At 37.2% G+C, this 27069-nt stretch overlaps 1 protein-coding gene across 3 annotated transcripts in view; it reads left to right on the top strand.

Moving 5' to 3' along the window:
• The window catches only part of LOC148075757 (leucine-rich repeat and fibronectin type III domain-containing protein 1-like protein), a 148021-nt gene that overhangs the window by 77174 nt on the left and 43778 nt on the right, over positions 1 to 27069 (top strand). For all 3 annotated transcript variants that reach the window (XM_087796287.1, XM_087796288.1, XM_087796289.1), the window contains exons 3-8: positions 4816 to 5020; positions 7175 to 7326; positions 7404 to 7657; positions 9729 to 9972; positions 10059 to 10216; positions 11078 to 11458. In XM_087796287.1, the coding sequence (XP_087652413.1) occupies positions 4828 to 5020; positions 7175 to 7326; positions 7404 to 7657; positions 9729 to 9972; positions 10059 to 10216; positions 11078 to 11458 (1382 nt within the window). In that variant the 5' untranslated portion in view covers positions 4816 to 4827. The remainder of the gene's footprint in view (positions 1 to 4815; positions 5021 to 7174; positions 7327 to 7403; positions 7658 to 9728; positions 9973 to 10058; positions 10217 to 11077; positions 11459 to 27069) is intronic.

The following is a 27069-nucleotide window of genomic DNA, read 5'->3' on the forward strand; positions in this document are numbered from 1 at the left end:
TTTCACAAGTTCACTGTATATCTGTGCGTCATGATTTTTTAAACATGCACTAAGAGATAAATGATACACTCCAGATTCAGTCGTGTGCAGTGGGATGGTGGGATAATCAATCTCCATTGAGAGCGTCATTGAGCACGCAGAACAAGCGAGGGTCAAGATAAACACGTCCAAGCATGTATGAACGAACATGTGACAGTGACGGATTGAGTGGACATGGATCAAATCTATTTCTTTTAATCCTTCTTTGACATTGTGACATCCTGCGAACCAAAAATACAGTTTCTGTGTGTGACTCACTTACTGGTCTGCATCGATACATTTTTTATCCATTCATTATTTTCCACATGTTATTTTTCACGTACAAACTAGCATTTTGTGACTAAGTCCAACGAAATTGTACTTTCATTAAAGATATCAAGGAAACACTGCTGCTTATTCCAAGATGGAAATTTAGCCATTGTCTTCATAAAACAACTCATTTAAAAAGTAACATTTTAATCATCGTAAAGTTCCCAAAGTTTCCTTTATTTTTCTCTACTTTCAGGATATAGATCGACAGCTCAGGGTTTCTCTGTAAACAGCGAACTTCACTAAATGCCTACCTCAGCAAAAAAGGGAAAAAAAAAGATATAAAATCACGCTCAGCATAAATCCAAATAATCAACTTAAAGTAGAGTTGGCATTTATACAAGTCACAAGATTGAAAGTTATTCAGAAGAGACTCTGTGGATTAGCCAGACAAAATGCATTTTTGTAAAAGATAGGAATAAACTATAAGAAAAGATTGCGAAGGGAAATTGCAAAGGTGGATGAATTTCAATATCCAGGCTCAGCTCCACAAAAAAATAGTATGCTGCGAGGCAAATAAAAGAGAAGAGGAAAGCTGGAACAGATAATTGTAGCAGCAGACCTGTCATCTTGTAGAGCGGGACTGTTTAACTCTGGATATTGCAGGGGCAGGATTCTATCGCCAAGAACTGACCTCTGTCTTCAGGTTTGTACATTGGCTTAGAAATCTTGATTTCCTGATCCGGTAAGACATAGTTGGAGAAAAAAAAGAGATTTTATTCATTTTCTACTGTTTGTTCACATATAGAGGTGGTAGGTAGTTTGGGGGGGTTCACATATATTTAGGGTGAGATGCAGGGGACACCCTGAACAGATCACTAGTCTATCAGAAGAAACACACAACTCCTTTCACATGAGTATGTTTTTAAACAACTGTGTATTGATTATTTTTATTTATTTTTAACTTGGGGAAATTGTCCATAGGTATGAGTGGGTGTGTGAATGGTTGTGTGTCCCCCCCCTTTGCTTGATGAAACTGGGATAACCCCCAATAAAGGATTAAGCAGTACAAAACATGAATGAATGAATCAAAATGGGATAGAGGGCAAGGAAGTTGATTCCAGACCTTTTTTCTCCCACAATCCCAAAACATACTTGAATTTCCAGCGTGACTAAAGTGGTACAAACGCCTCCTAGATAAGTTGAATTATGAGACCACTAGTTACCTCACCGCTCACACACATGACATTTTTCTGCTCTTTTTTGTTTGACATCCTTGCAATTGGCGCTTCGGCTTATTGTAGCTGATGGGACGATAACATAACTCTGGCTCGGTGCTTACGTTTTTGCAACAGTTTGCAAATGTGTTTGACGATAATCTAATCACGGCTTTTCTTCTCCTTCCCTCCCACATCGAGCCTTGAGCTCATTAGATCATTTCATCACACACCATTTAACTACACATTTTCTTTCATGTAACATTTTTTTTTCTTTTATTGTTGTTTGGTGTTTAGCAGCGATTAGCCGTGCTAAAGCATTTTCTTCTTTCTTGTAAACATTGTAAACTTAATTACACAATATATATGCAAAGGAAAATAAGGAGCTTTAGTGGATTAAGAGCGCTTTGATCACACCTTGTTCTTGCTGAAGAGCATGAGCTCAATCATAAGAAGGTCCACTCTAATTGAAGAAGACACAAATCCACAGTCTCTTGTCTCACTTTTGCAGGTTGGTGAAAACGAGAGAGAAGGAAATATGGTTAAGGCAACTCCTTGTTCTCATTGATTGGATTTGAAAGAAAGAAGAAAAAAAACCCTGTGAGAAAAGAACACAAGGTCTGTCTTTAATCTTCACACCGGGGTCGATATAACCTGCAAAGGATGTGGCTTCTGTTCGATAAAGGATGCCGCATTTTTACTTTTTTTTTTTGTTGCAACATTTATTTAAATGAGAGTGAGAGTTAGCACTCAATATAGATTTATCACTAGTTTTTTTTTTTTGTTATGTTCCTTCACAGAACGGCCATTTATCATATTGACAGGAGGCAGGTCTGCTATCGCCTCAGGCTAGATTCAGTGTAAACAAATGAAAGAAAGAAGAATATTATGAGTATCCAGACTGGTGTCGATATGTTTTGATTGAGCCTCAAAGATTATGAAAACATCTGCCTCCTGTCAAATAATACATCAAGTGGGATTTCTCAAACTACAATGTATTACAGAGAGAAAACTGAAGAATACAAGTCGAGATATGCTTAAATAGAGTAAAGATGAACATGACAGGAAATAAACCTCTTTGTCTTCTTAGGTGTGATATAAAAGTCTGATGGAAACACTGCCAACTGAAATGTTTTTTTTTCACCCTGGAGTATTTAGTGAACGCAAAATGCATGTTGTTCCGTCAAGGTCGCACGGTGAGTGCAGGTTCTGTTTGTAAAAAGACATTACAATCTAACAAGGTCAAGGAAGAGAGAGAGGGCAAGCTGTGTTGCCAGCTGGTTAAGATAAAGTATTAAACATGACAGTAGGTCATGCTAATGAATTGTATGTGTCGTACTGTGGCTTTCTGGGCCCAGAAACATGAACATTACAAGTTTAGTTCATTAACTGGGACTCCCATGTGTAAAGATAGATTAATGAAAACAAGTAGTTTACTAGTGTTAGTTTAAACGTGTGTTGAACATTTAAAAGGGTCTTTACAACAGTCCATATTAGATTTGTGGTATTGCCTTGGTATTGAAAAATGAAATATAAATATTCTTCAACTATTGAAATATTGAATAAAGGTAAAAATATGTATAGTAAGCCCTTACCTTTCTTTTTTTAACACCTCACATTTCCCTTCATTTTCCGTGCAGCCCCCAGTTTATTTGCATTGGGTCAAAACAACCATGAGAACAGGAGCGCATCGTCACTGAATATGTATTTCCAGCAGCAAAGGAGGTTGTTCCCTTTGAACACAAGGGTAAAACAAATCAGAACGCAAAGATATATTTGGATTTAACAACATACAGTGCACATTACACTAAAAAGTATTTAATATTTAACTTTTAAATGGACACAACTCTATTTGAAGTAATGTTTAGTTTAATATGTGTGTAATCTGCAACATATAATGAGACTGATCTGATCCAGCCTTACACCCCAGCTCGAGCTCTGAGGTCTGTGGATCAAAATCTACTTATGGTTCCACGCACACGACTCAGGACCAGAGGAGAGAAATCTTTTCAGGCTGTTGCTCCTAAGCTTTGGAACGATCTTCCTCTCTCTTTGCGCTTGATGGAGTCTACTGACTCCTTTAAGAAACATCTTAAGACGTTTCTATTTGTTCAGGCTTTTCCTTGAATTTCTCGAACTCCTGTGTTGTTCTCAGTATTATCTTGAACTTTAAAGTATGTACTTTTTTGAATATTGTTTTGATTGTTTAAGCGCTTTGTGACCCTGGTCTCGAAAAGCGCTATATAAATAAATATTACTTACTTACTTACTTACTTACTTAAAATCAGAAGGCATGTAACTAAACACAAACAATGTTTTATGGCTGAGTACTTTTGCTTTTTTTCCCGGATAAATTACATGTTCAATATGTGGACATTTAAAAACATTATTCTGAAATTAAATCTGCAATAAGGATTAATAAATACACATGAATAAAAAGCTTTTAAAATTGCAACTGACTTTAAAAAAGTGTGACTACTAAAATGACATCATTAAGCAAACTAAGATTGGAGAGTTGAACTCATTGCTATTTTATGAAGGAAAAAAAATCTGCCCTCTGCCTTTTCTTTAAATTTTTCAATGTTGTGGTTTGATAGGTCTGAGAAGCCTGAGTGAAATTGCTACTCTCACTGAAGTTATTTTTACATTTATTTTTCACTCTAATTTAAATTGCGCCAATCGCTTCAGAATTATTGCAATAAGAAGTCTGAGTAACTCCTGACATTTGTGCGTGGGAAGCTGCTCTTAATTTTCGGCGTCCTGCTGAAGTAATAAGAGTCCTGGTTCCATGTCGTCAGATGGTGTTTAAATGGTTTAAAGAATGTGGAAATGGCTAATACTAATGAAATAAAATGTGTTTTATTCAAAGGATGATTCTGGAAATAATACCCTGACATAATAAAGATATTACTGTTAATTATTAAGTTATTTTGATGGTCCGATATTGTTTTTTTTTTTATAACATACATCTCTTTTTACGGCCATTTCTATACAATGATAAATCTCTCTCTTGTGGTGAACAGCAAACAGAGGTTGAAATGATCATAACAGATGTGTAATAGCAGGGGGCAGACTGCAGTGAACTACAGGAGATTGCAAGAGATACGTAATAGTGGTGAGAGGGTGTGTAAATTGAGATTGTTGGGGTGGAACAACCATGAAAGACCTAAACAAAAGGTGCATCATAGTGGTCCTCAAGCCAGAGTACCTAACACAATTGTTTCACAAACACTCAGCACTTGACTAGCTTAACTTAAGATGTCTTATAATGAAGCTGGTTTTCTTAAGAATTGTCTGTTCTCTTCTGCAGTTGCCTTAGACGATGGAAAGGCTGTGGTTCTCTCTGCTGTTGCTGGTGGCGGCATGCAGGGGACAGCAGTGTCCGAAGCGCTGCATGTGCCAGAGCCTCTCGCCGTCCCTCGCCATCCTCTGCTCGAAGACAGGCCTGCTGTTCGTCCCCGCTGCGATCGATCGGCGCACCGTGGAGCTGCGGCTTCAGGAGAATTTCATCACAGGTAAACACCGATCTTAAAGGTATCATTTCCCACTTCCATGTAGGTTCTCTATCATGAAGGTCATGGTTATCCAGAGAGTTTCAAAGCGATCTTAAGATATCTCAAAATATATATACGTACCTGCAGCTCAGAGCAGTTATTTGGAACTGAAGAAGCCTCTTGAATGAGAGGTTAAACATTTTGGCCAACACTTTACTCAGTTCTGTTGCCTTTATTTGGAACTCTATCTGAAAAGCTATCCATAATAAAAAATATTGTTGTTACCTGCATATAGGCTTTAGTCTCGCTGAAATAAAAAAAAAAAAAACTTGTCAAAACCAGTGTCAAACTCATGGTCTGGGGGCAGAAGCATATCGCCACTTTCAATAAATAAAGTCTTTTGAGGAACTTCCCAAAAGTGAAATGGAATTCAATAAAGGGTGGAATAGCAGATTTTTATTGAACTTCAATAAGAAATCTAGATTCTATTTTGTGTTATGAATCAGAAAGTTGCATATTTTGAAGCAAACCAGTTATAATTAGCCTTGAATAATTAAAGGGCGTTATCATATTACATTCTGTTTAGAGTACTTTTATATCATAAAGAAAAATGAATGCGCTCTGCCCAAGACTTGGTCTGTTTGAAATGTTGGCCGCTTGAAAGTTGATATTTGGAACGTCTGATCCAAACACTGACAGTCTATCCTACAGGATTCGCAGAAAAAAATGTATTCTGTTTCCATTTTGACATTGTTTTCTCTATCGATGCTGTTAGTATTCTCAGTTGGTGTGTTTGTCCTAAAATCACTTTAAAGGACTTTTCTACAAAAGAAAAGAAAAGAAAATACACAAAAGGAAATACAAATTGTAGCATTAAATGTTTATTGTTCTATCAGCTGCATGAATAACAAAACAGGGCTTCAATTAAATTACTGACCTGCAATATTAACGTTCAATATTAAATTTTAACTGGAAAAGAAACCAGGTGAGTTTTCGGATTAGCAGAAGTGTGTGTCAACTCTTAAACTCAAGTTGCACACCAAAATGAATATGTATAAACCCAAACCAAAGTCCATGTGGCTCTCTCCATGAGTAGAAACGTGACACATTTCCCTTTCAATTCTGCTTCATCTGTGGCGTTTAGAAGTTGCTTCCAATTCTGATGAAAACCGTCAGAACTGTCAGTGGTGGTTCCAAAAGGATGCTGGAAGCTCCTGATTAAGGACAAACTTGGGCTTTTGAGAGCGACTGTGGAAAGCAGGTTGAAAATGTTGCCAACTTATAGGATCACAGCTACAAAAATATAATATATATTAAAAGATATGAATATTAGTTCATCATTTTAACATAGGTGGTTCCGTGGTTAGCGTGATCAACTCACAGCACGAAGGTTGTCTGTTTGTGACAGTTGGACCTTTCTGTGTGGAGTTTTTAGGTTCTCCCGTGTTGTATGGGTTTACTCCGGGAACTCTGGTTTCCTCCCACGATCCAAAAACATACAAAAGTTGATTGGGAACTTGCCCGAAGAAACAGGGATAGGCTCCAACCCCCGCAATCACCATAAGGCTTTAAGCAGGAGAATGAATTAATAAATTGCTATTAAAAGGCTTTTCAACTAGTAGGTACGATGCCAATACATTAATAGCACCAGTTTTAACTTAAACACAAACAGCAGCAAACAAAAGCGATACAGATTTTGCCAATTCCTTTCAGTGGTTTGGTTTTATTGTCACATTTGCTGAAATGTTATGTCAAAAATAAATACTCCACAAAATAATACTGACACTATAAAAACAAATTATTTAAGGTATTTTGTTGCCTCAATTGTTGGGAATCATTTTGCGTCCATGCACAGGTGGTTTAAGCACTGACACAGTTTAAAAAGTACTGGTTTGTCACCGTAATCGGTAAAAAGAGCCCTTCTTTACTTTTTATGCTTTGTCAGATGAAACACTTTTTCGTTTTGCTAAGGTGACCAGTTGGGAATATAGTGCTTCATCAAAACAACATAACATCATAACAACTAGAATAGTTTGTCCACTCCTCTGAGTAAATAAAGTCTATCAAATTCCAGTCGGGAAAAAAAATCTCATCAGCTATATATTTATATTGTTCCTGTATGGCCTCTACTTTATACTTGCACCTCAGTTGATTTAATGTGTTCTCATCCTGCAGCTGTCAGAAGGAAGGACTTTGCCAACATGACCAGTTTGCTACACCTGACCCTGTCCAGAAACACCATTAGTCAGATTCTTCCAACAGCCTTCAGTGACCTGCGGCGACTCCGGGCTCTCCATTTAGACTCCAACAGATTAACTGTGATCAAGGTGAGATTGATGGACGTGGTGGTGTGAAGAGAACACGTTCATGATCAATGGTGGAGTAACAAATCATTTGATTACAGGATGACCATTTCAAAGGCCTCACCAACCTCCGTCATCTTATCCTCGCTAACAACCAGCTCCATTCCATATCCCTGCACGCCTTTGACGACTTCCTGACCACACTGGAGGATCTGGATCTCAGTTATAATAATCTGGCTCAGGCGCCGTGGGACACCATTGGGAGGCTCACCAATGTCAATACCCTCAATATGGATCATAACCTTATTGAGAATGTTCCTCAAGGGGTTTTTACCAACTTACACAAGTTGGCCAGGTAAGTTTGTAAACGTTAACTATATAAAAAATAAAAATAGTTCTACAACTATACATCTTGATGTTGCTTCTATAAGTTAGACATTAGATAGGCCATATATCATGGATGGATGGAATGGACGGATAAATGAATGGATTGATTGATAGATGGATGGAAATAATGACATACATATACATAAATAAATGGATGGATGAATAGACAGATGGTAGGATGGATGAAAGATGGACATATGGATGGATGGATTCATGGATAGACAGTTGGGCACAAGGATAGACAGATAAACAGATATATGGATTGATATATGGATAGACAGATGGTTTGATGGATGACAGATGTACGTATGGATTTTTGGATACAGTTGGACACAGGGACAGACAGTTTAACGGATAGACAGATTGATGTACGGAAAGACTGATGGTTGTATCGATAACAGATATAACAAATGATGGCTGGATTGATGGTTGGATGGATGGATTTATTGATAGACAGTTAGACACGAGGATAGACAAACAGATGGATTTTTGGATACAGTTGGACACAAGGAAAGACAGTTAAATGGTAAGATGGATTGATGTATCGATAGACAGACGGTTGGATGGATGACAGATGAACGAATGGATTGATGTTTGGATGGATAAAAGTGAGACAGATGGATGGATTCATGGAATGACACTTGAACATAAGGACGGAAAGTTAAATGGAAAGATGGATAGACAGATGGTTGGATGGATGACAGATGGATGGGTGGATTCATGAAGAGACTGTTGGACACAAGGACAGTTTAACGGATAGACGGATTGATGAATGGATAGACAGATGGTTGTATGGATAACAGATGGAAAAAAATGATGGCTGGATTGATAGTTGGATTGATGAAAGATGGATGATGGATTGACACTTAAACACAAGGATAGACAAGTAGATAGATGGATGGATATATGGATGGACATATGGTTTGATGGATGATAGATAGACGGATGAATGGGTGGATTGATGGTCGGATGGATAAAAGTGAGACAGATGGATGGATTCATGTAATGACACTTAAACACAAGGACAGAAAGTTAAATGGAAAGATGGACTGATGTATCGATAGACAGATGGTTGGATGGATGAACGAATGGATTGATATTTGGATGGATAAAAGTGAGACAGATGGATGAATTCATGAAATGACACTTGAACACAAGGACGGAAAGTTAAATGGAAAGATGGATAGACAGATGGTTGGATGGATGACAGATGGATGGGTGGATTCATGAAGAGATTGTTGGACACAAGGACAGTTTAATGGATAGACGGATTGATGAATGGATAGACAGATGGTTGTATGGATAACAGATGGAAAAAAATGATGGATTGATAGTTGGATGGATGGAAGATGGATGATGGATGATGGATTCAATCGATTGACAGTTAGACACAAGGATAGACAAGTAGATAGATGGGTGGATATATGGATAGTCATATGGTTGGATGGATGAATGGGTGGATTGATGGTCGGATGGATAAAAGTGAGACAGATGGAATGACACCTGAACACAAGGACAGACAGTTAAATGGAAAGATTGATTGATGTATGAATCGACAGATGGTTGGATGGATGACAGATGGACAGATGGATTGGGTGGATTGATAATTGGATGGATAAAAGTGAGTAAGATGGATGGATTCATGGAATTAAACTTAAACACAAGGACAGACAGTTAAATGGAAAGATGGATTGATGAATGGATAAACAGATGGTTGGACGGATGACTGACGGACAGGTAGATGGATGGATTCATGATTAGACCGTTGGACACATGGACAGACAGTTAAATTGAAAGATGGACTGATGTTTGGATAGACAGGTGGATGGATGGATTCATGGGTAGACAGTTGGACACAAGGATAGACAGATAGATGGATTGATTGACGGTTGTTATTAACAAAGGTACAGTTAAGCTTAAAGAATATGACCAACATGGACATTCTGATGAAATCGTGGTTGTTTCTGAATACAAACCCGGAGCAGTGACTTGAAACACTATAATCTTTATCCTTGCACGCCATGTGCTCAATCTAACAGGCTAGACATGACATCTAACAAGCTGAAGAAAATCCCCCCGGATCCACTGTTCCTGCGAATTCCAGTTTATGCTAAGTCCAAAGGCAGCCCCCTGTCGTCACTGGTGCTGAGCTTTGGTGGGAATCCCCTTCACTGTAATTGTGAACTTCTGTGGCTACGAAGGCTGACCAGAGAAGACGACCTGGAGACTTGTGCCTCACCAGCTGACCTCAGTGCCAAGTACTTCTGGACGATACCTGAAGAGGTAGAATGCTGAATACCTCAGAGCATTACTGATCTGAAGTTATCTTATACTAAAGTATCAATCTTTCACATCGAATCTTCCACCAGGAATTTATATGTGACCCACCAGTTTTGACCCGAAAGTCACCTCAAACGTTCTCCATGGAGGGCCAACCAGCAAGCTTGAAGTGCAAGGCTAATGGTGACCCGGAGCCCGAGGTCCACTGGATCAGCCCTGAAGGACGGCTTATTTCTAATAGCTCCAGGTATTTCAAACGTAAATTCCCTCAAGTCCTGTTTTATTCTATTCACGAGGGCAAGAGATCAAATTTAATCTATTAAAATAGGCAGTGTAGACATGAAGAATATGAATCTCACAGAGAAGCTCCTGAGAGACGCTTTCATAGACAGAAGTGTCCTGAATGTGGCATTTGCAAGCTTAGAAGTGTTTCAACATTCTGTGTAAGGCACACAAGTTTTATAAAACAAGATTTACTTTATCATAAACTGGTTATTATAGGTAGTGTTAGCAATGATTAAGTATACTTAGAAAAAACAGGAATCAGAATTCACAAATCTTCACTTATGATCTTATTACAAATGAGCTCCATTGAGAATTGAAAATTGTAGAACTGTGCAAAGTCTGGTGCAGGGGTCACACCAAGCCCTTGAATTTATTTATGAGATCAGAGTCGAGATATAAAACCTTCTTCTCAGAGACTAATGACAATTTTATATTATGAGTTTAACTCTAATCATTTGTATTTCATTTCTCTACATTTTTCGCATTTGTAATCTTTCTTACAATTTTGAAATTTCCTTTTTTTTTTCAATATAAATTTATATTTATTCCATTTAACTCACATGTTTGTTATTTTTATTTAAAGTATACTAAAGAAAAGTCTTGAATAACTGTTCATTTGGAAATAATTTATTGAAATAAATCTGAAAAAAAGTAACGGTAACTTTGTCACCTGCAAAAGTTAGTGTTTTGTGTTAAAATGACAAAAATAAATGCCAAAGCTCTTTTTGTTGTAATGTAAAGTATATTTTAGATTAATACGGTGTAATATGCTTATGCGCTATCCCTTTTACTTATTTAAAGTTGGCCTGTCGTTTATTTTCAGAACTTTGGTTTTCCCAAACGGAAGCCTGGACATTAATGTCACATCCCTGAAGGACTCTGGAAACTACACCTGCATCGCATCCAATGCCGCCGGTGAATCAACTGGCCGAGTGGAGTTGTTCGTCACAGCGATGCCCCATCTGGCGAACAGCACCAGCCGCAGCCGGGACCCGTCGTCCGATCCAGCACCTTCCGACATTTTAACTTCGTCAAAAGTCGCCCTGCCCAACAACGAGACCAGGGGGGTGGATCGGAGGGTGTCATTGGTGGAACTGACGGGAAACTCTGCCCTCATTAGATGGACAAGTCAGACTCCTATAAATGGAGTCAGGATGTTCCAGGTCCAGTACAACAGCTCTGGAGACGACACCCTTATCTACAGGTCTGTACATCCTCCCTTCATTACAAATAACTTTATTTTTATCGGTTCAGTCTGAAACAATCACAAAAGGAATCTCCAACATAGTCAACAGGAAAGTTCATTGGTCAAGATCATTTCACGATAATAGATAATAAAACACTAGAAACATTAAAAGAGAAAGCAAACACTTCAATCCTTTTAAAGTTTTCTGGATCCAGATGGTAACGAAGAACACCAAAAAAGGTGTTCCGTGTTCGAAAATGTCCTCATCAGTTTTTGAGATACATTTGTAAAGGAACAAAAACACAGTAGTTGAGGTCAAAAAGATGGATAATCTTGAGCACAGTTTGGCAAGTATTACAAGTATTTTGTTCTGCAACTCCTTACCATGAATCCATCTGTAAGCAAACCTGCAAAATCCTGTGTAGACAGTCGGTTCAACAAGGCTTGGCGTAACCGTGTCTTAGATGCATTTGAAATGAATTGATCAAACGGTGATATCATACAGTCCTGTGTATGCGGGTCAAATCTGTTTACACAGGTTTAAATTGACTTCTGTGTCTTCACCTGCTGCCAAAGCAAAACACAGAAGGCACATTAGTCATTCACCTGAGCTGTTTTCTGCTCAAAGCATGTTGCAATCTATATATTGATTTGTGTCCGCCACTGTATCTGTCGACTGCTCCGACTCTCAACAGACTCTCAGACAATTATTGTGCTGTTACAAATCTGTATTGCCCTGTGTTTAAACCCATTTATTTAAAGAAAACTCAACACCATCAAGAGAATTTAGTCAGCTAATTATATTTAACATTTATTGATACGCTGTTAAAGAACAAGTCCCTGTATTGTACAATATTTCTAAAGGGTTCAGGCAGGGAAAGAGAGAATAATTAAACTGCAAATGAACTCATTTAGAGACCAGTAAAATCAGTAAGATTTGCTGGAGTGCAGTGAGAAATAAAATATGATAAACAAAGGAAGAAACATAGCAAGGTTATCAGTATGTGCTTGTCTATTGGACTGTGGGGAAATCAGCAAAAATCATTATGAATAAATTCACACACCACACAAATAATTGGATTCTACCATTGGAAAACTTACCAGTGTGGGAACAAAATGATAAAAAAAAGAACCAAATGACTAAAGAAATTGAATGATCAAACATTATTTGAACTCATTTCTTGAGTGATATGTGTCAGCGATGCATGTGTTAGCTCCGTGTTATAGAAATATATAGAGGTGAGATTGATATGACACATTCTCTTCACACTTGTTCCATGAGATCGAAGAAATCTTAATCATGCTTGTACGAGGAAAATGAGGAGTATCAGGTTTATGACATATACCTGAGTCACAGACTCTATAGATGCTCTATAGAAGTCCCCTGCTGGGTTTATCACACCCGGGTCGGTGCCAGCATCTTGAGCATCTACCTGATTCGTGCTTACTTGTGTACTTCCAAGATCAGCTGGAATTTAGAGGCTGTTTGTCTAAGCACATCGAAGTGCTTCCCAACATCCACCCTCCTTTTGTAAACACTACTCTGAATATGCACATACACGTGTTGGATTTTCAGTTGCTAATCATCATCTTTAGGTCTGTCTGTTGTTTTTTTTTTCATGCATTTAACCAATGTCTTTTTTATATAAAGAGTTAAAACCGGAGCTTCTATTTTTCAGCAACAACATATTTAATAGGTGTTGATTGGCATACGTGCTGATAGTGCTAGTTGAAGGTTCAAGTAAAATTAAGAGAATCATCACACGATTATCACAATAGTACTCCCAAGTAAATCCCACCTGAACCTGTCCAGTTTGAAGCAACACCGATTGTGAATCAATATCTCCCGCTGCTGTGCAAATGAGACGGACAAAACAGGCGTGAGGGAAAAGGAAATGATCCAGACATCCCTAATATATGTGTTTTTAGAGCTGGTTGACACAGATCGTTCTTTTTCCTTTTTCTCAGGGGTTTCCCAGGATTATTTGTTGGGTAGTGGGTCAGTTAAGGACCATGTGCAAAGAGGCCTCCTGGATATGTCTAAAGTCCAGGAGGAGGCCCTTTAACCCATTTTCAGAACACATGCACAATCCCTCAGCCTCATGTGTCTAATGTTCATCTAGGATCATCCAGATTTCCTTGTGATAAAGCCCATATTAGCTAATTCATGGTTATTATTGTTGACAATTGTAAAAGACAGCGGAGATAATGAAGCAGCTGAATGGAGGTAACCTTAAACAATTATCTCTGGTTTAAATGAGTAACTGCATGTTGACGGCAATGAATGAAAAGAAAGCGTAAATTCTCAGTTCCAAATTGAGTGATGTCTTTAATGAGGGGGTCTTTACAGGCGTCGCTGTGCACTAAATGAGACTTTAATGAGCTTTCCCTTGGCAATTCCTTTTGACCTTGGAATGCCAAACAAAATGACTGAAAAGCTTGAAAACACTTGGTTAGTAGATTATCTAAAGACATTTACTTCAAGAGGGCAGTGCCTGATTTCCTCAGTAATTAAAATTAAAGAAAAGTCTATAATCACGTCTTCAATGGGTGCAGTGTAGGGTCCCTTTTAACAGGGTTCAATGAAAACAGTGCTTTTCTGCACACACGCTGAACAAACTGCATCCAAATAAACCGACTGTATCTCATAATTCCAAAATCAAGAAATTGAAGCTATTTCAAGTAGAGATTTAAAGGATTTAGATTATGATCAAAAGTGTTTTGGGTCTGTAAATTTGACCTTGTTAAGCTAGTATGACATTTATTTTAAAATGTGCTTTACTTAAGATTACATTTGATAATAATAAAAAACATCTACGACCACAATAATAACGCTAAAAGGTTCTACTGCATTTTGCAAGAGTTAAGCAGAGGATTTTCCTGCTTGAGATCTTTGCTACAGCACGGTTTAAGTCCAGGGGTCTCAAAAGGAATCATTTGAGTGGAGACTGTGGCAAAAGTATCCAAATGTGATTTATATTCTGTTGATTTATTGTTTATGTTGGGTTGCACTGTGGATATTGGCAATTTAATTATAAGAAATCGTATCCATCTCAACTATAACTAACTAATAACATTTCCCAGACTCAATCGTTATTAAGGACGTGAGGAGGCTCTCAAGAAGGGTTTGGCGGAGAAGGAGCTAAGCTACTCGGTGCTTCATAGAAACGTTCTTCACTGCCTTCTTGGAAAAACATTAGGATCAAGCCAAAGACACTTTGACACAACTGTAAGAAGTTCTTAGTGGGCTGTGGCAAAGCTTTTTCAAGGTGAAGCCCATCTGCGTTTCCTTGACAGAGTTGTTTTGTCAATGACTAGTTTTTTATTGGAGTGTAAACTGTGAAGTCATAGTGCTATCTCATTTTGTTATAAAATGTGTATGCTCTTGAATGCATCATTCACTTTTGGAGATTGGTACAGCTATAGTTGAGAAATGTATCTTGCAGTCTCTTATGCATATATGTTGATTTATTGCAGTGCGTAAGTGCTGAAGGGTTTAATGCTATATTGATTAATTAGACTTCCAAAGATTATTTAATGTTGCATGGTTTACTCATAGTAGAACTCTAAACTCCTATAGCGCTCTATAAAAATAATTTACTTACTTACTTACTTACTATAGATGTGTGTGGAAAACTTAAACATGTAATTCATTAGACCGTTTTTACTACAGTCTTTTATACTATTACCCTTTGTTTCTTGCATCATTAGTTCACACGCATTTAAAACGTTTTTTTATTTTTTATTATTATTTTACAGGATATACATTTCCCCGGACATTGATCCCAGAGCATTTGGTCACTAAGAAGGCTTTTAAGAGAGGGTCAGCTCTATCTTACACATCCTTCTTAGGGAAAGTTCTTACGCTTAGAGAAACTCATCCTTCTTTCACAGCGTTCCTAAGAAGATCATAGCACTTAAGAGCTTCTAAACCAATCTGGGAAACACAGATGTAATGTCACTTCAAGAAAAAAAATGCACTAATAATAGTTAAAAAAGAAAATTAGGTGGTTTGTAAAAGTACTTTTATTAAACCAAATATAAATAGTAGAAAAAAGACACCAAGCCACACAGTACAGTTTATTTTTAAATGCAACTATTTTTGATATATATTCATGTCATACAGCCCTGCTTTATATTTCCTCAGCTCAGAGTGAAACATCAACACTAATACCACCAGGACAGATGTAATCAAAACACAATATATCTGTCATGTCGGATGCAAATGAGCTAAGACGGGTGGCCGAGAGCGGGCCGTTGCTATAGGTCACTGTCATCTAATTACATGACTCAAACACTGCCAGATAATGAGCTGAGGGGCCAAACAACTAATGACATCACACACGCAGAAGCATGTGCTCGTGACAATATGATGCACCCTTTGTGCCAATTAAAATGGCAACTTTGTTCACAGACAGTCATACAACAATCCTGTTTGCTCCTCAGTGTATTTGTTATTCCGACCTCTTAATCCTGTTTGTTACCATGGAGGACTATTCCTGCGTTCAGATGTGCGCCTCTCCCTTACAACATTCCTTTACTCTCATGCTGAGCTCAGCGGATTGAGGCTAGCTGCCTGACCCATAATCCCCTGTTTGGCGCCTAGTTGCCATTTTCGGCGTCATCCCAAATCGATGTTTAATTATCCAGCTAAATGCCCCCCTCCCCTCAGTAACCTCCCACTTCCTCCTCATCCATCCTCTAACTCCCTCGCAATCCCTTTCATCAAGCCCCACCCATCTTGCAAATCTTTATAGATGTCTCATCTAAGTCTGGAGTGAACAGGGATCGCATGGGGGTGGGATTTGAACTCTTAGAGGAACGATTAAGACCTGATTTGATCTAAAAAAAAAAGAAGAAGAAAATAAACTATCTCTTGGCATGCGTCCTCTAATGGTGAAGCTATAGTTAGAAACAATAAATATACTGTGCCTAAAATAAATTTGGCTGCCAAAATAACTGTGATTTCATTGAATAAATTGAACATATTTTATGTTTCAATACCTTGTTTCTGTCAGCTTAACCCTGAGCACAGAATATTTTATATCTGAATATTCATTTTCAAAAAGCATATTTGAAATCATAGAAAAGATCTTGAAGGTAACTGCCCTTTGATTTAGTCTGATGAGAATTTTTTATGAAGCTAATACAATATCTGAACTGAGTAATTTGGATGTTTTTTATTCCTTTTTGTCATAGTCATATGCTTACTTATATTTGCGGAAACTCTCAGCTTTAAAACAAATATTTATAAACATAATTTAACCACTGACAAAATAGAGGAATATCTATATTACTTCTTCTTAAATTTAAACCGTACTTTAATTTATACAATAAACCAGGGGTCACCAAAGGAGTAGCCCACTATGGGCCTGTTCAAAAAAAATAGTTTTCATCCAATAACCTTGCAAAGGTTTTATATTGCCCCGTTGGTAATTATTTAATAATTAATGTGATTCATGTCTTAATTCATAATCGTTAATAGTATAAATTAGGTTATTTCAGAAGTTTGTACAAAATGATGTTAATGCTCGGGTCACATGATGCCCTAAGAGTAGCTTGCAGTTTCAGAAGTTGTTGAATGCTGCGAATTAAAAATCAAATTAGTTAAAAACAGCTTTAATCATTTTAAAAATGTAATTGGTGGATCAAATAAAAGGCCTTTCCTATTTGGACCACTGGACCACTGGTCACGTCAGCTTGAGCTTTAAAAACTATTGTGTTTCACCTAGAAACGGCAACAAAAAAGAATGACCGATTAAACACATTTTTCACAACAAAATGTAACGATTCAATAACATTTTTTTGGTTTCTAATGACAGACGTTAAAAGCCATAAAAGGGGATAAGAATGAATTCAAAACCTTAATATGTCCTTAGAAAACACAAAAAGTAATAATATTCGTCCTTTTCTTACAGCTTACTACACAAACAATCACTACAGTTGGAATACATTTTCCAGTGTGCTGTGGATGATTGGAAAGTGATGGGCTAAGCATGACACAACTACTTTCACTGGGACTAAGGAAAAGTCCCTTTAAGTTCCCTGGAGGACAGTTAAAAACCTCCCCCTCAGGCACTTCCTGGGTATCATGCCAGCATTTATCCTTAGCTTGCAATTCACAGCCTGCTTTACACTGCATTCTTAAAGAACCTGACATGCATATTCAATATAGTATTATTTTTTAACTCGATGTAATGGCCATAGATTATCACATTTATATGAATTATTAAAATAAATACACACTTCAACTTCTACTGTTTTGTATGTGTGTGCGTGTTCGTAAGTGTTAAAAGGAGATGACAGACAATAGAGAACAGTCTTTTTTTAGCTCATATGTAAGACAACACAACAGGATTATTGATTTAATGGTCAGAGGGTGTGTTGGATATCATGAAATGATCTTATCTTTTCCCGGTATTGACATGAAACACAACACTTTGACATTTTCTGTCTCCTCTCTTTTCATCCTTTCTTTCATATTATCTATATCTTCCAATTCATTTCCTGCTTTCTCCTTATTTTGTTGATTGTCATCTAATCTAAGTACGACGGAAGCAGATGCAGGCCCTGAATATACGTAGTAATCCTGTATTATCTTGCCTCAGCTATTGTCTAAGAGTCTTAAGGCCTCATATTTATCTCTCTTTATTACAAATCTACTTCTCATCTCTTTATCAAAGCCCATTTTTGTAGACAGTACGTTTGTTATTCCATATCACCACTTGTGTATTTGTCACAGGTTGTCTTGTTTTGCAAAGTTTTAAAACCTAATACTGGTCCACACTTTCCTTTGTTTTAACAAAAACAACTGGGAGGAAGAGTAATTCAAGCTCCTACAACACTTATGGCCATAAACAATGGGTCGTGACCAGAGAACAAGGTCACAAAGACTAGCCGCCAGAATTGATTTTGCTGCCTCCAATTTCATTAAGGCGCTCAGTAATCCACCAGGGACTTGGCATCAGTTGAAGATATCACTTAGTCATATCATTTGAAGGATTGGCAGACAGCTATAAGACCAAAACCCTCTGTTTACTTCACCTTGATGTTTAGTAGCTATCAGTTGTTTTATTGTTTAGGTATCTACAAATATCCATTTGTTTACACTGCAATTATAACTGTATTAGTTCTCAGTCCTGTCTTGGTCTTCAATGGTCTGTGATCTTGGTCTAGATTTTCACTTCATCTACCATTGTCCATTATAGTGGTCTTGCAGATGGACTTGTTGACAAGACCAAGCCAAGATCAAAACAGTACTTAAATTAAAAAGTAGGACATTTTCATGACCCAGACTCAAGGGCATATCAACAAATGAAGAAAGAATCAAAGAAAAGACTTGCCATCCATTTTGGACCAAGGAGAACTGGTCCAAAGATAGTTACAAGAACACTACTGGCTACGAAAACTACAATATCATTTTTTTCTTCCTTTAATGATAAAGTCAGCACAAATGTTGGAACACCTCCCCACAGTCCACTACACCAGTTTTTATCAACCTTTATTAAGCCAAGGTACACTTTTTTCATTGTTAATATCATGAGAGACACTTCAGGGCAGACACTTGATAATGGAAAATGATATGCAGATACTTTTAGACCAATTAGGTGACGTTGGATATTTTCCCACAGCACAGCAAATAATACACTAGTGTGCTGTGGCACAGGGATTGAAAAAATGACAAATAACCTTTGTGAACTCCAACAAGTTATTGAGTATGTGTAAGCTGTTTTTTTCTTTGTCCTGGCCCTGGTTTTGAACTGGAAATGTCTTGGTGTCAGCTGAGACGGTACCAATCGTTGAATTCTTCCAATTCCATTGAAATTCAAAAAGAAAAGAGAGGGAATTGAATTGGAAGAAAAACACTGCCAGTGAGTTGAGGACAGACAAGGGACACGAGGGGATAAGGATAAAGTTCAATCACAAATACAAAAAGAAAAAAAATATATATATATATGCTGAAGTACAGAAAAATATGTGAATGTGGTCCAGCTGGACGCCCTCACTGAGCTAGAGACCTTCAAAGGAACAGAGGAGTGCAGCAGAATTTGAGAAGACGTACGACAGCACAATCTTGTCAAACAGGTCTAGAAATCATCTGATGTAAAAGACGATGACAAGATGCTGAGTGCTCAACATTTTCCCCCGGCACCTACAGTTTGATGTGTCATATTTATATTCCTATTGCTTATATTTTATGTCCCAGTTATAAAGGGGTGGATCATAATCAAAGTGTGATTTATAAACGGAGGATTAAACAACTTCTTCAATATCTTTTCTGACTTCACTTCTACTACTGCAGGTAATGCTTGCAGCTATACTTTCAGGACAACGACACTGGAATTCAAATGATCTGCTGATTGGTTGAACTGGAATAAGCATTTTTTTTTCTTGGCATTAAACAAGATTAAGAAACTATTTATCAATTACAGTACAAGTGCTAGCTTTCTGAGCTTTCACCCTATCACAAATGCAATATAAAAAAGTAAGCTACAGAAGGTGAATTTCCCATCTCGAGATGTTTCCAAATATCCCAGCTGCTTCCTGTAGAGGTTCAAAGAGAAGTGGGAAACACGACTTTCCCCCGTGAGCGTCCCCTTCCCAAACAGAAGTGAGTGAGTTACAAAGCAACTTGAGGTTGGACGGGCACTATTTGACAGTTATTCCTCAAGGCCACATGGACTTTAATATGTACAAATTGAATGATATCAAATGGTAAACAACATCTGCGCTGTAGGAGAAAAGATAAAATGGATAAATATCAGCGAGGGGAGCCTGGAGGAAGGAGTCTTAATTAAAACTTAATAAATCCTTTCCTCATTTGCTAGAAATAAAGTGTTCAAATTTGCTGTGGGAGTCTATATTAAATACCCCTATCTACCAACCCACTCTTCATGGGAAAAACTGGTGTTTTCGTTTCCTTTTCACCATATTAGTTGAATGAAAAATATTTGAACTTTTAGAAATTACCACACACACAAAAAAGACTGTTACTCTTAGCATCGTATAATTTTAATTACAAAACTGTATCGTCACACTGAGTTAATGTAATGTAGAGTATTAGACATGTAGATGTCTGTGAGTGTTGCTGTAGTGAAGTCTCAAATAATAACAAATGTGTGTTCGTTGTTTGTTTTTAACGTGACATAAGTTCTATTAGACTGAAATTCCCTCACCTTAAACATTTCAGGGTGTCTTAAGCGAAGTCCAAAGTGTTTCCTCCTTTAGTTTCCAAGCTTTAGAGAGACGTTTGCAGGCTTTACTACACATTTGAATCCAAAGTATTTCCAGACGCGACTCCCAACTGGCAGGTTTATCAATAAGAAGATGAGTCTTGTTTGTTATGAATACGGCAGCTCGTCTTCTTCGCTCAACAAACTTAGAGCATTCGTATCCATTCCACAACGGTTCCGCCAAGAACAGGTGTATTCGTTAATTACGGTACAAAAAAAGGGGGTATAATAACTTCTTTTGTATTTTGTTTTTGTATTTTTCGCATTCTGGTACAAAATTGGTACCAAAGTATCGGTTCTTGTGACAACCCCAATTAAATGATAACATACATATGAAAAAAAGGAATAAAAATTATCTATTTTCCACACTATTAGATGCACCGGATTATAAGGCACACCTTCAATGAATGGCCTATTTTAGAAGTGTTTTCATAAATAGGACACACCGGATAATAAGGCGAATAGAATAAAAGATACAGTCAAACGTTTGACTGGGGTTGCGTTATGCATCCACTAGATAAAGCTGTGCTAAAGGGAATGTCAACAAAACAGTCGGATAAAGTCAAATTTATTAAGGGTTCTGACAACTCCGTTCACTCCCATGGTAACGATGTACAAATTATGTTTACGCTCCGGATTATAAGGCACACTGTCGTTTTTTGGGAATTTTAAAGGCTTTTATAGTGCGGAACACAACAACACATCAGATGAACCACCACGAGAAATGAGTTGTTTTTTTTGCTCAGGCACCAATTGACACAAACTTTTGGAGCTAGAATCCCAGGGTAGGCCCCATACCATCCTTCTGGTACCATACCAAATATCACTGTCCTTGATTATTGACGGTCAACTACCAACAGTCAAGGCAGAAAAAACTCCATTAGAGATGCTGGCTTGTGTGATAATGCAACAATCACGTCCTGTCACAACTAGCCATCTTGATCTGGACTGAGCTGATGACATCTCATTGCCAGAGAGCAATCATCACGGTTGAAAACAGCAAGGCCATTGCTAATGGGCACATGTGCCAGCAGTGGAATTATGTAATTGGCATTTTCTTTTGTATTGTCGCGCTTCATTGGTGTGCGTTTTGTCGCACTGGTGGCGTGCATCTTTTCATTCATCATGCATGGAGATTTATGCCATTTATTAGACAGTTTTGTTTTGAGTAGTCTTTATTGCCGCCCTTCATGCACATTCTCCCTCTCCTGCTATGTAAATTATTTTCCTTCACTACTCATCACACACTCTTTGATTGTAATTCGCTCCGCTCTTCCGTCATCTTATGTATGCCATTTTACTTTCCCTCGTCAGGGACTATCTCTAATGACCAGCTTATAAATGATCGTCGCACACACATACACACGCCTGCTGCAAGCGTGCACTGCAAACACACATGCATTGGCACAAGCACACGTTTGGTTGTGGGATCATCACCGTTTTTTCGTGTGAAGGATAACAAGATGAGGAAGAAGAGTAGTAATAGAAACTCCAAGGAGAGTAATTATAACCAGACTAGGCAAGTCAAGATTGTCTGATTGTTGGCTCAGATTTGAATGTGATGTTGCATTTTAAAAACTGTGTGTTTGCATAGCGTTGCACTGTTGATGAAGTTGTTGTGTTTACATCATAAATGATTTTCTAAAAGATAATTTCCATGGGATTTATAAAATACTATCTATCTATTCATCTATCTCAGTATCTTTCTTAGTATCTGAGCAACTATCGTAGCATCTTAGTTTCTTAGCGTCTTTCTGTGTTTCTGTTTGTCTTTCTTAGTATGTATCTTAGTATCGATCTACGTATCTATCTTAGTATCTGTCAGGACTCGGGGCAGGAAACCCAAATGCAGAGGCAGGAGACAGGAATGATGAAAAACCAATTTGGTAACAAAAAGAGCAGGCAAAAGACACTGACAAAAAAGCATAAAACATTGCCCAACTGAACTAAACATATACTATACTGGAGCAAAACACATTCCACACAATTTTGACGTCATGACAGAGACTGGCAGACAAAGGAGGGGTTTTAAAAACACAACAATCGAGGAGAACAGGGATCAGGTGAGACGATGACACAAGCGACGAATCAGGGCCATCAGATCAGGAGCACGAGAGGAAGTAAACAAGACAAGGATCCGGACTTCACAATAAAACCAGAAAGTGAGACTTAAGGAACAAAAATTACTTATTTTAGCATCTGTCTGAGTATCTTAGTATCTACAGTATCTTTCCATCCATATAACATATTTACATTCATCAACATTAGAGACACAAATAAACATGCAGGTAACTTACTACTGGTTAAACAATGAAAATAGGATAAGGAAAAACCCTGATTACTTCAATAAACAGTATATATATTATTATTCTTTTTTTATCAAGAAATTATATTTTAGTAAAACTAGTTTGATGCTGAGACACATTGCACTGTTATATGTAATGCATGCTTTTAAATGGGGACAGTAAAGGATAATCCTCAAAATTCCATCAAAAAAGTGCTTTGGAAAACGGGGACACATTTTACATAATGTAACTGAAAATCGGCTAAGTGAGTGACTCTCTTCTCATGTAAAAAAAAAAAGAAGAAAAAGTTTGACCAGTGCTACAATGAAGCTTTAATCCTTACTTGGACCATTTAATTTCTTGTTTGTTCACAATTTCCAGAAGCTGTTTTTTAATGAAAACAAAATATGCCACAATACACTGATTTATTTATCGAATGGCATTAGAGTGAAGATTTTCCTTTGTTCTTGAACATTAGACACAAGAATAAACACCACAAGTTTCAGTATTGCACAAGGTTATAAACAAATTGAATAATTTAAAATATATTGTATATCCGTCTGTCAAGCCATTCATCTATCCATACAACTTAATTCAATTCAATGCAAGATATATAAAGATTTGGAACTATTCTATCCATCCATCCATTGACATAAATATGATTCATTGTTCCGTAGGCATATATATAACATTAGTTGCTGCCATCCATTTATCTGGTCTTTCTCCATTGGTCCAATAATCCAACCAATTGAACCATCCATCCATCCAACTTAATTGCAATACAATGTTTAAAAGGCATATTGTATACAGAGTTGGTTGTTGCCATTTAAATTCATCCATACACATAAATCAGTTGCACAAATGTATAGGCATAGATCGTGTTTGTTAAGAAAGTAAGAAAGGAAGGGCCATCTGGGCCAGGACAGAGAATATATACAGAGAAATAATGCCATGATATTTTTGTTGCAAAAAAAGACATTCTCACAGGTAGTATTGCAAGTCCCACAATGCACTGCAACTGCTGAGACTCTTATTAAAGATAACATGCTTACTCAAACTTGTATTCCTGAGATTTGACTTGATTTTGAAAGCACGTTAATATCCGAGCTCCTTTAAAGCTAAAGGAGGCAGAGCTTGTCATTGAACTCAAAGTCTAAGACAGCCTTTACAAGACTTTTAAGCCATTAACAAGTATCAGCCTCTCACTCTCTCCCTCTCCCCCTATGGCCCACTTAGATAGATGTAAAATTAGGCTTTAATCCGCCGGCTGAACTGAGTACAAGCTCCCCAGTGTCAATAGTGTTCATTCCACAATATTCCATCTCTCGCACTCATTCTTCCCTTCCCCACTTTGCACAATGGAGCTGAAAGCTGTCATTTCATTTCACTTTTCTAAATGTCATCTGTAAATATAATACATTTTTGCCGCACTCCCAACACTGTCAGATCTGCCGTCTAAATAAATTGAATCCCCTGGGTCAGGTTCTTTGAAGCTTTTCCGTCCATTTTCCACACTCTCCCTCGGCGTTGTTGATCGGCCACGGGCAGTTTGCGGATCAATATTGTTTGTAAATGGGAGGAAATCTGATGGAAGCTCTTGAAAATCTAACCCATTACGGCAGGTTGAGACAGTGACTGCATTGTGTGTGGGTTTGTTTGTGCACCATTATTACTTACAGACGGGTTTGGTCAAAATAAGAAAAAACAACAACAAACAAGGTAAAGAGCTGAGTCACAAAAGACAGCATTGTACTCTCATTTGATACTCAGACAGTTTGAGCCTCTTTTTAAAAACATTTTAAGATCATCATCAACATCACATTGAAATGTTGTTTTTTTATTAACATTTACTGTAAAGGAAAGTCACTAAAAGTAACCTTAGAAACTAATTGTCTTGAGATAATTATAGGCATGATGGTAATACACACAGACTTAATAACTTGCAGCAGAATTATAATGAATAAAGGTCATTTTTTGAAAATAATTGTGTTAATGTCACCCACAGCACTGACCTTTCCTTTAGCCGAGTGACAAGATTTTTTATATAACTGGGTCGGTTTGTTGCAGGAAGTATTCAAATCAAATGATGACAAGGGTAAACCTCTGACACCTGGAATTAATTTGTGTTTATACAATCCGAAACCCTTTTGGCATTTGAAATACAATCAATGAAAGTAGTAGTGTTCATAGAGTGATGACTCTTCAAATGATTTGGGGATCCAGATGGTGCTTCGGTGCACTACAATAATGAGTTGTCTTTTCATTTCCCTGTTATCATCATTTCCTGAATATTTCATTAAAAATCTGTTCAGGGACCGTGAAATAAGCATAGGTTATTACATAATAGATGTATGATTAATAATACTAATGCTCACTATTTGTTAATGTAATTTTGATTGAAGTAAAATGTCAATATTTACCACTAGTTAGAAACAAAATAATGTCTTCTTTAAAGAGGGATTAGAATAGGGATAGGTTCTCATTTTGTCTTCATGTTTATGTTGAATGATCTTGTTGTTAAAAGGTTTGTGTGACATTTAATTATCGCATTATTTTTACAATACATTTTTTTTTAATTTGCATTCTCTGGTTATCTATGTAGTTCATAAAGAAGCAGATGGAGTGCAGATGCAACACTAATCGACTCTGGGACTCATTAATTCCTCGTGCTTTTAGACTTTATAACTCTTTAGTTTGGAGGCAGGAGCAGAGTGAAGGGATTATGTATTCTATTCTACGTTTATTTGTTTATCCTTTTAAGATCTTTTTATTTTTCCTCTTTCGATCTATTCTCTTTGGTCTTTGTTATCTCTGTGCTTTTTTTGTTTTTTGGACTTCATTCTTGCCTTCATTAAACTTCTGTACTTTCTATGCTGTGAACTTGCAACCTAATTTCATGAAGGATCTCCAGAGGGATTAATAAAATCTTTCTAATCTAATTTTATTTAACAAGACCGTGGTCTGCATGAAAAAAATTTAAGGGCAAGAGCTCAGACCTGAAATTTCCTGATCTAAATTGTAAATGCTTTTGCTCTCAGATCTCCATAAAGTTTCATCACCCTTCTTTTTTTTGTATTAATAAATAAAGGTTCAGATTAGTAGAATCAAGAAGCATTTTGTAATTATAATACTCAACTTGTTTAAAAGATGATGTGTTTAAAACAATCATAGCAGGTTTTACTAAAATATTAGAAAAAAGAAACCATGGATGCTTCCTTCCTTTTTATCCTGGTTTACTGCTGTCCTTTAAAACGGCACCATTTGCTGCTTGTGAGTAGGAAGAACCCGCAAAGTGAATCAGGCATGCAGAGGAAGAGACACAGACAGAGGAAGAGGGAGACACAGACCATTACTTCAGTGTAAATTACAATTATGGCTTTTAATGTGGTTACACAAAATCTGTTTATCATACTGCTGCACAGTATGGCCTCCAAATTTAATATCCTTTGGCAGGAGGGTGATCGTGGCTTTCAACCTACTCTCTTACTGCAGATATAAAACTCAAAGCAACGATGCAATGAGTGAGAACACTGTGCCAAAGAGACGGAAATGAATGACGGTGACTTTGCCAGCTTCTTTCCAACGAAACCTTTAGAAGATGAGCTTTTGAATAATTGCACTTATACGACAAACAAACGGTTTATAACGCAAAGAATATCAAGCTAACTCCACATACTGTGCAAGTGGACTTCCACTGTGTTACATGAGTTCAGCTGGATAAAAGGTGTGACTCACTGCAGGCGAAATGGGAGGCTCAGCAGGTCGGCTTTTAAAGGCTAAGTCTAGCGCAATCAATGTGTCAATGCACAATTCAACCATGTGTGTTGAAACAAATAACATTTGAAATTTCTACTGTGTGTTCTATCAAGATTAAAAAAAAAAAAAAAAAAAAATGTTTTAATGAATTTATATATATTTAGGAAAGCAATTAAAAACTAGTCAAAGGTATTGGTATTCTACTTATATTTATCTATTACTTGTATGTAATTTTAAATCTATAATATTAATATGTCTAAAATAGTTGGTCTGAGTGTGTGTTTCCACCTTGGTCTCATGGACTGCTGAACTGTTTTGCAAAATTGGTGAAGGTTTAAGGAAGGGGATGAACAAA

Source organism: Callionymus lyra, chromosome 7, assembly GCF_982586985.1.
Source record: "Callionymus lyra chromosome 7, fCalLyr1.hap1.1, whole genome shotgun sequence".
In the NCBI taxonomy this organism is placed as follows: domain Eukaryota; kingdom Metazoa; phylum Chordata; class Actinopteri; order Syngnathiformes; family Callionymidae; genus Callionymus; species Callionymus lyra.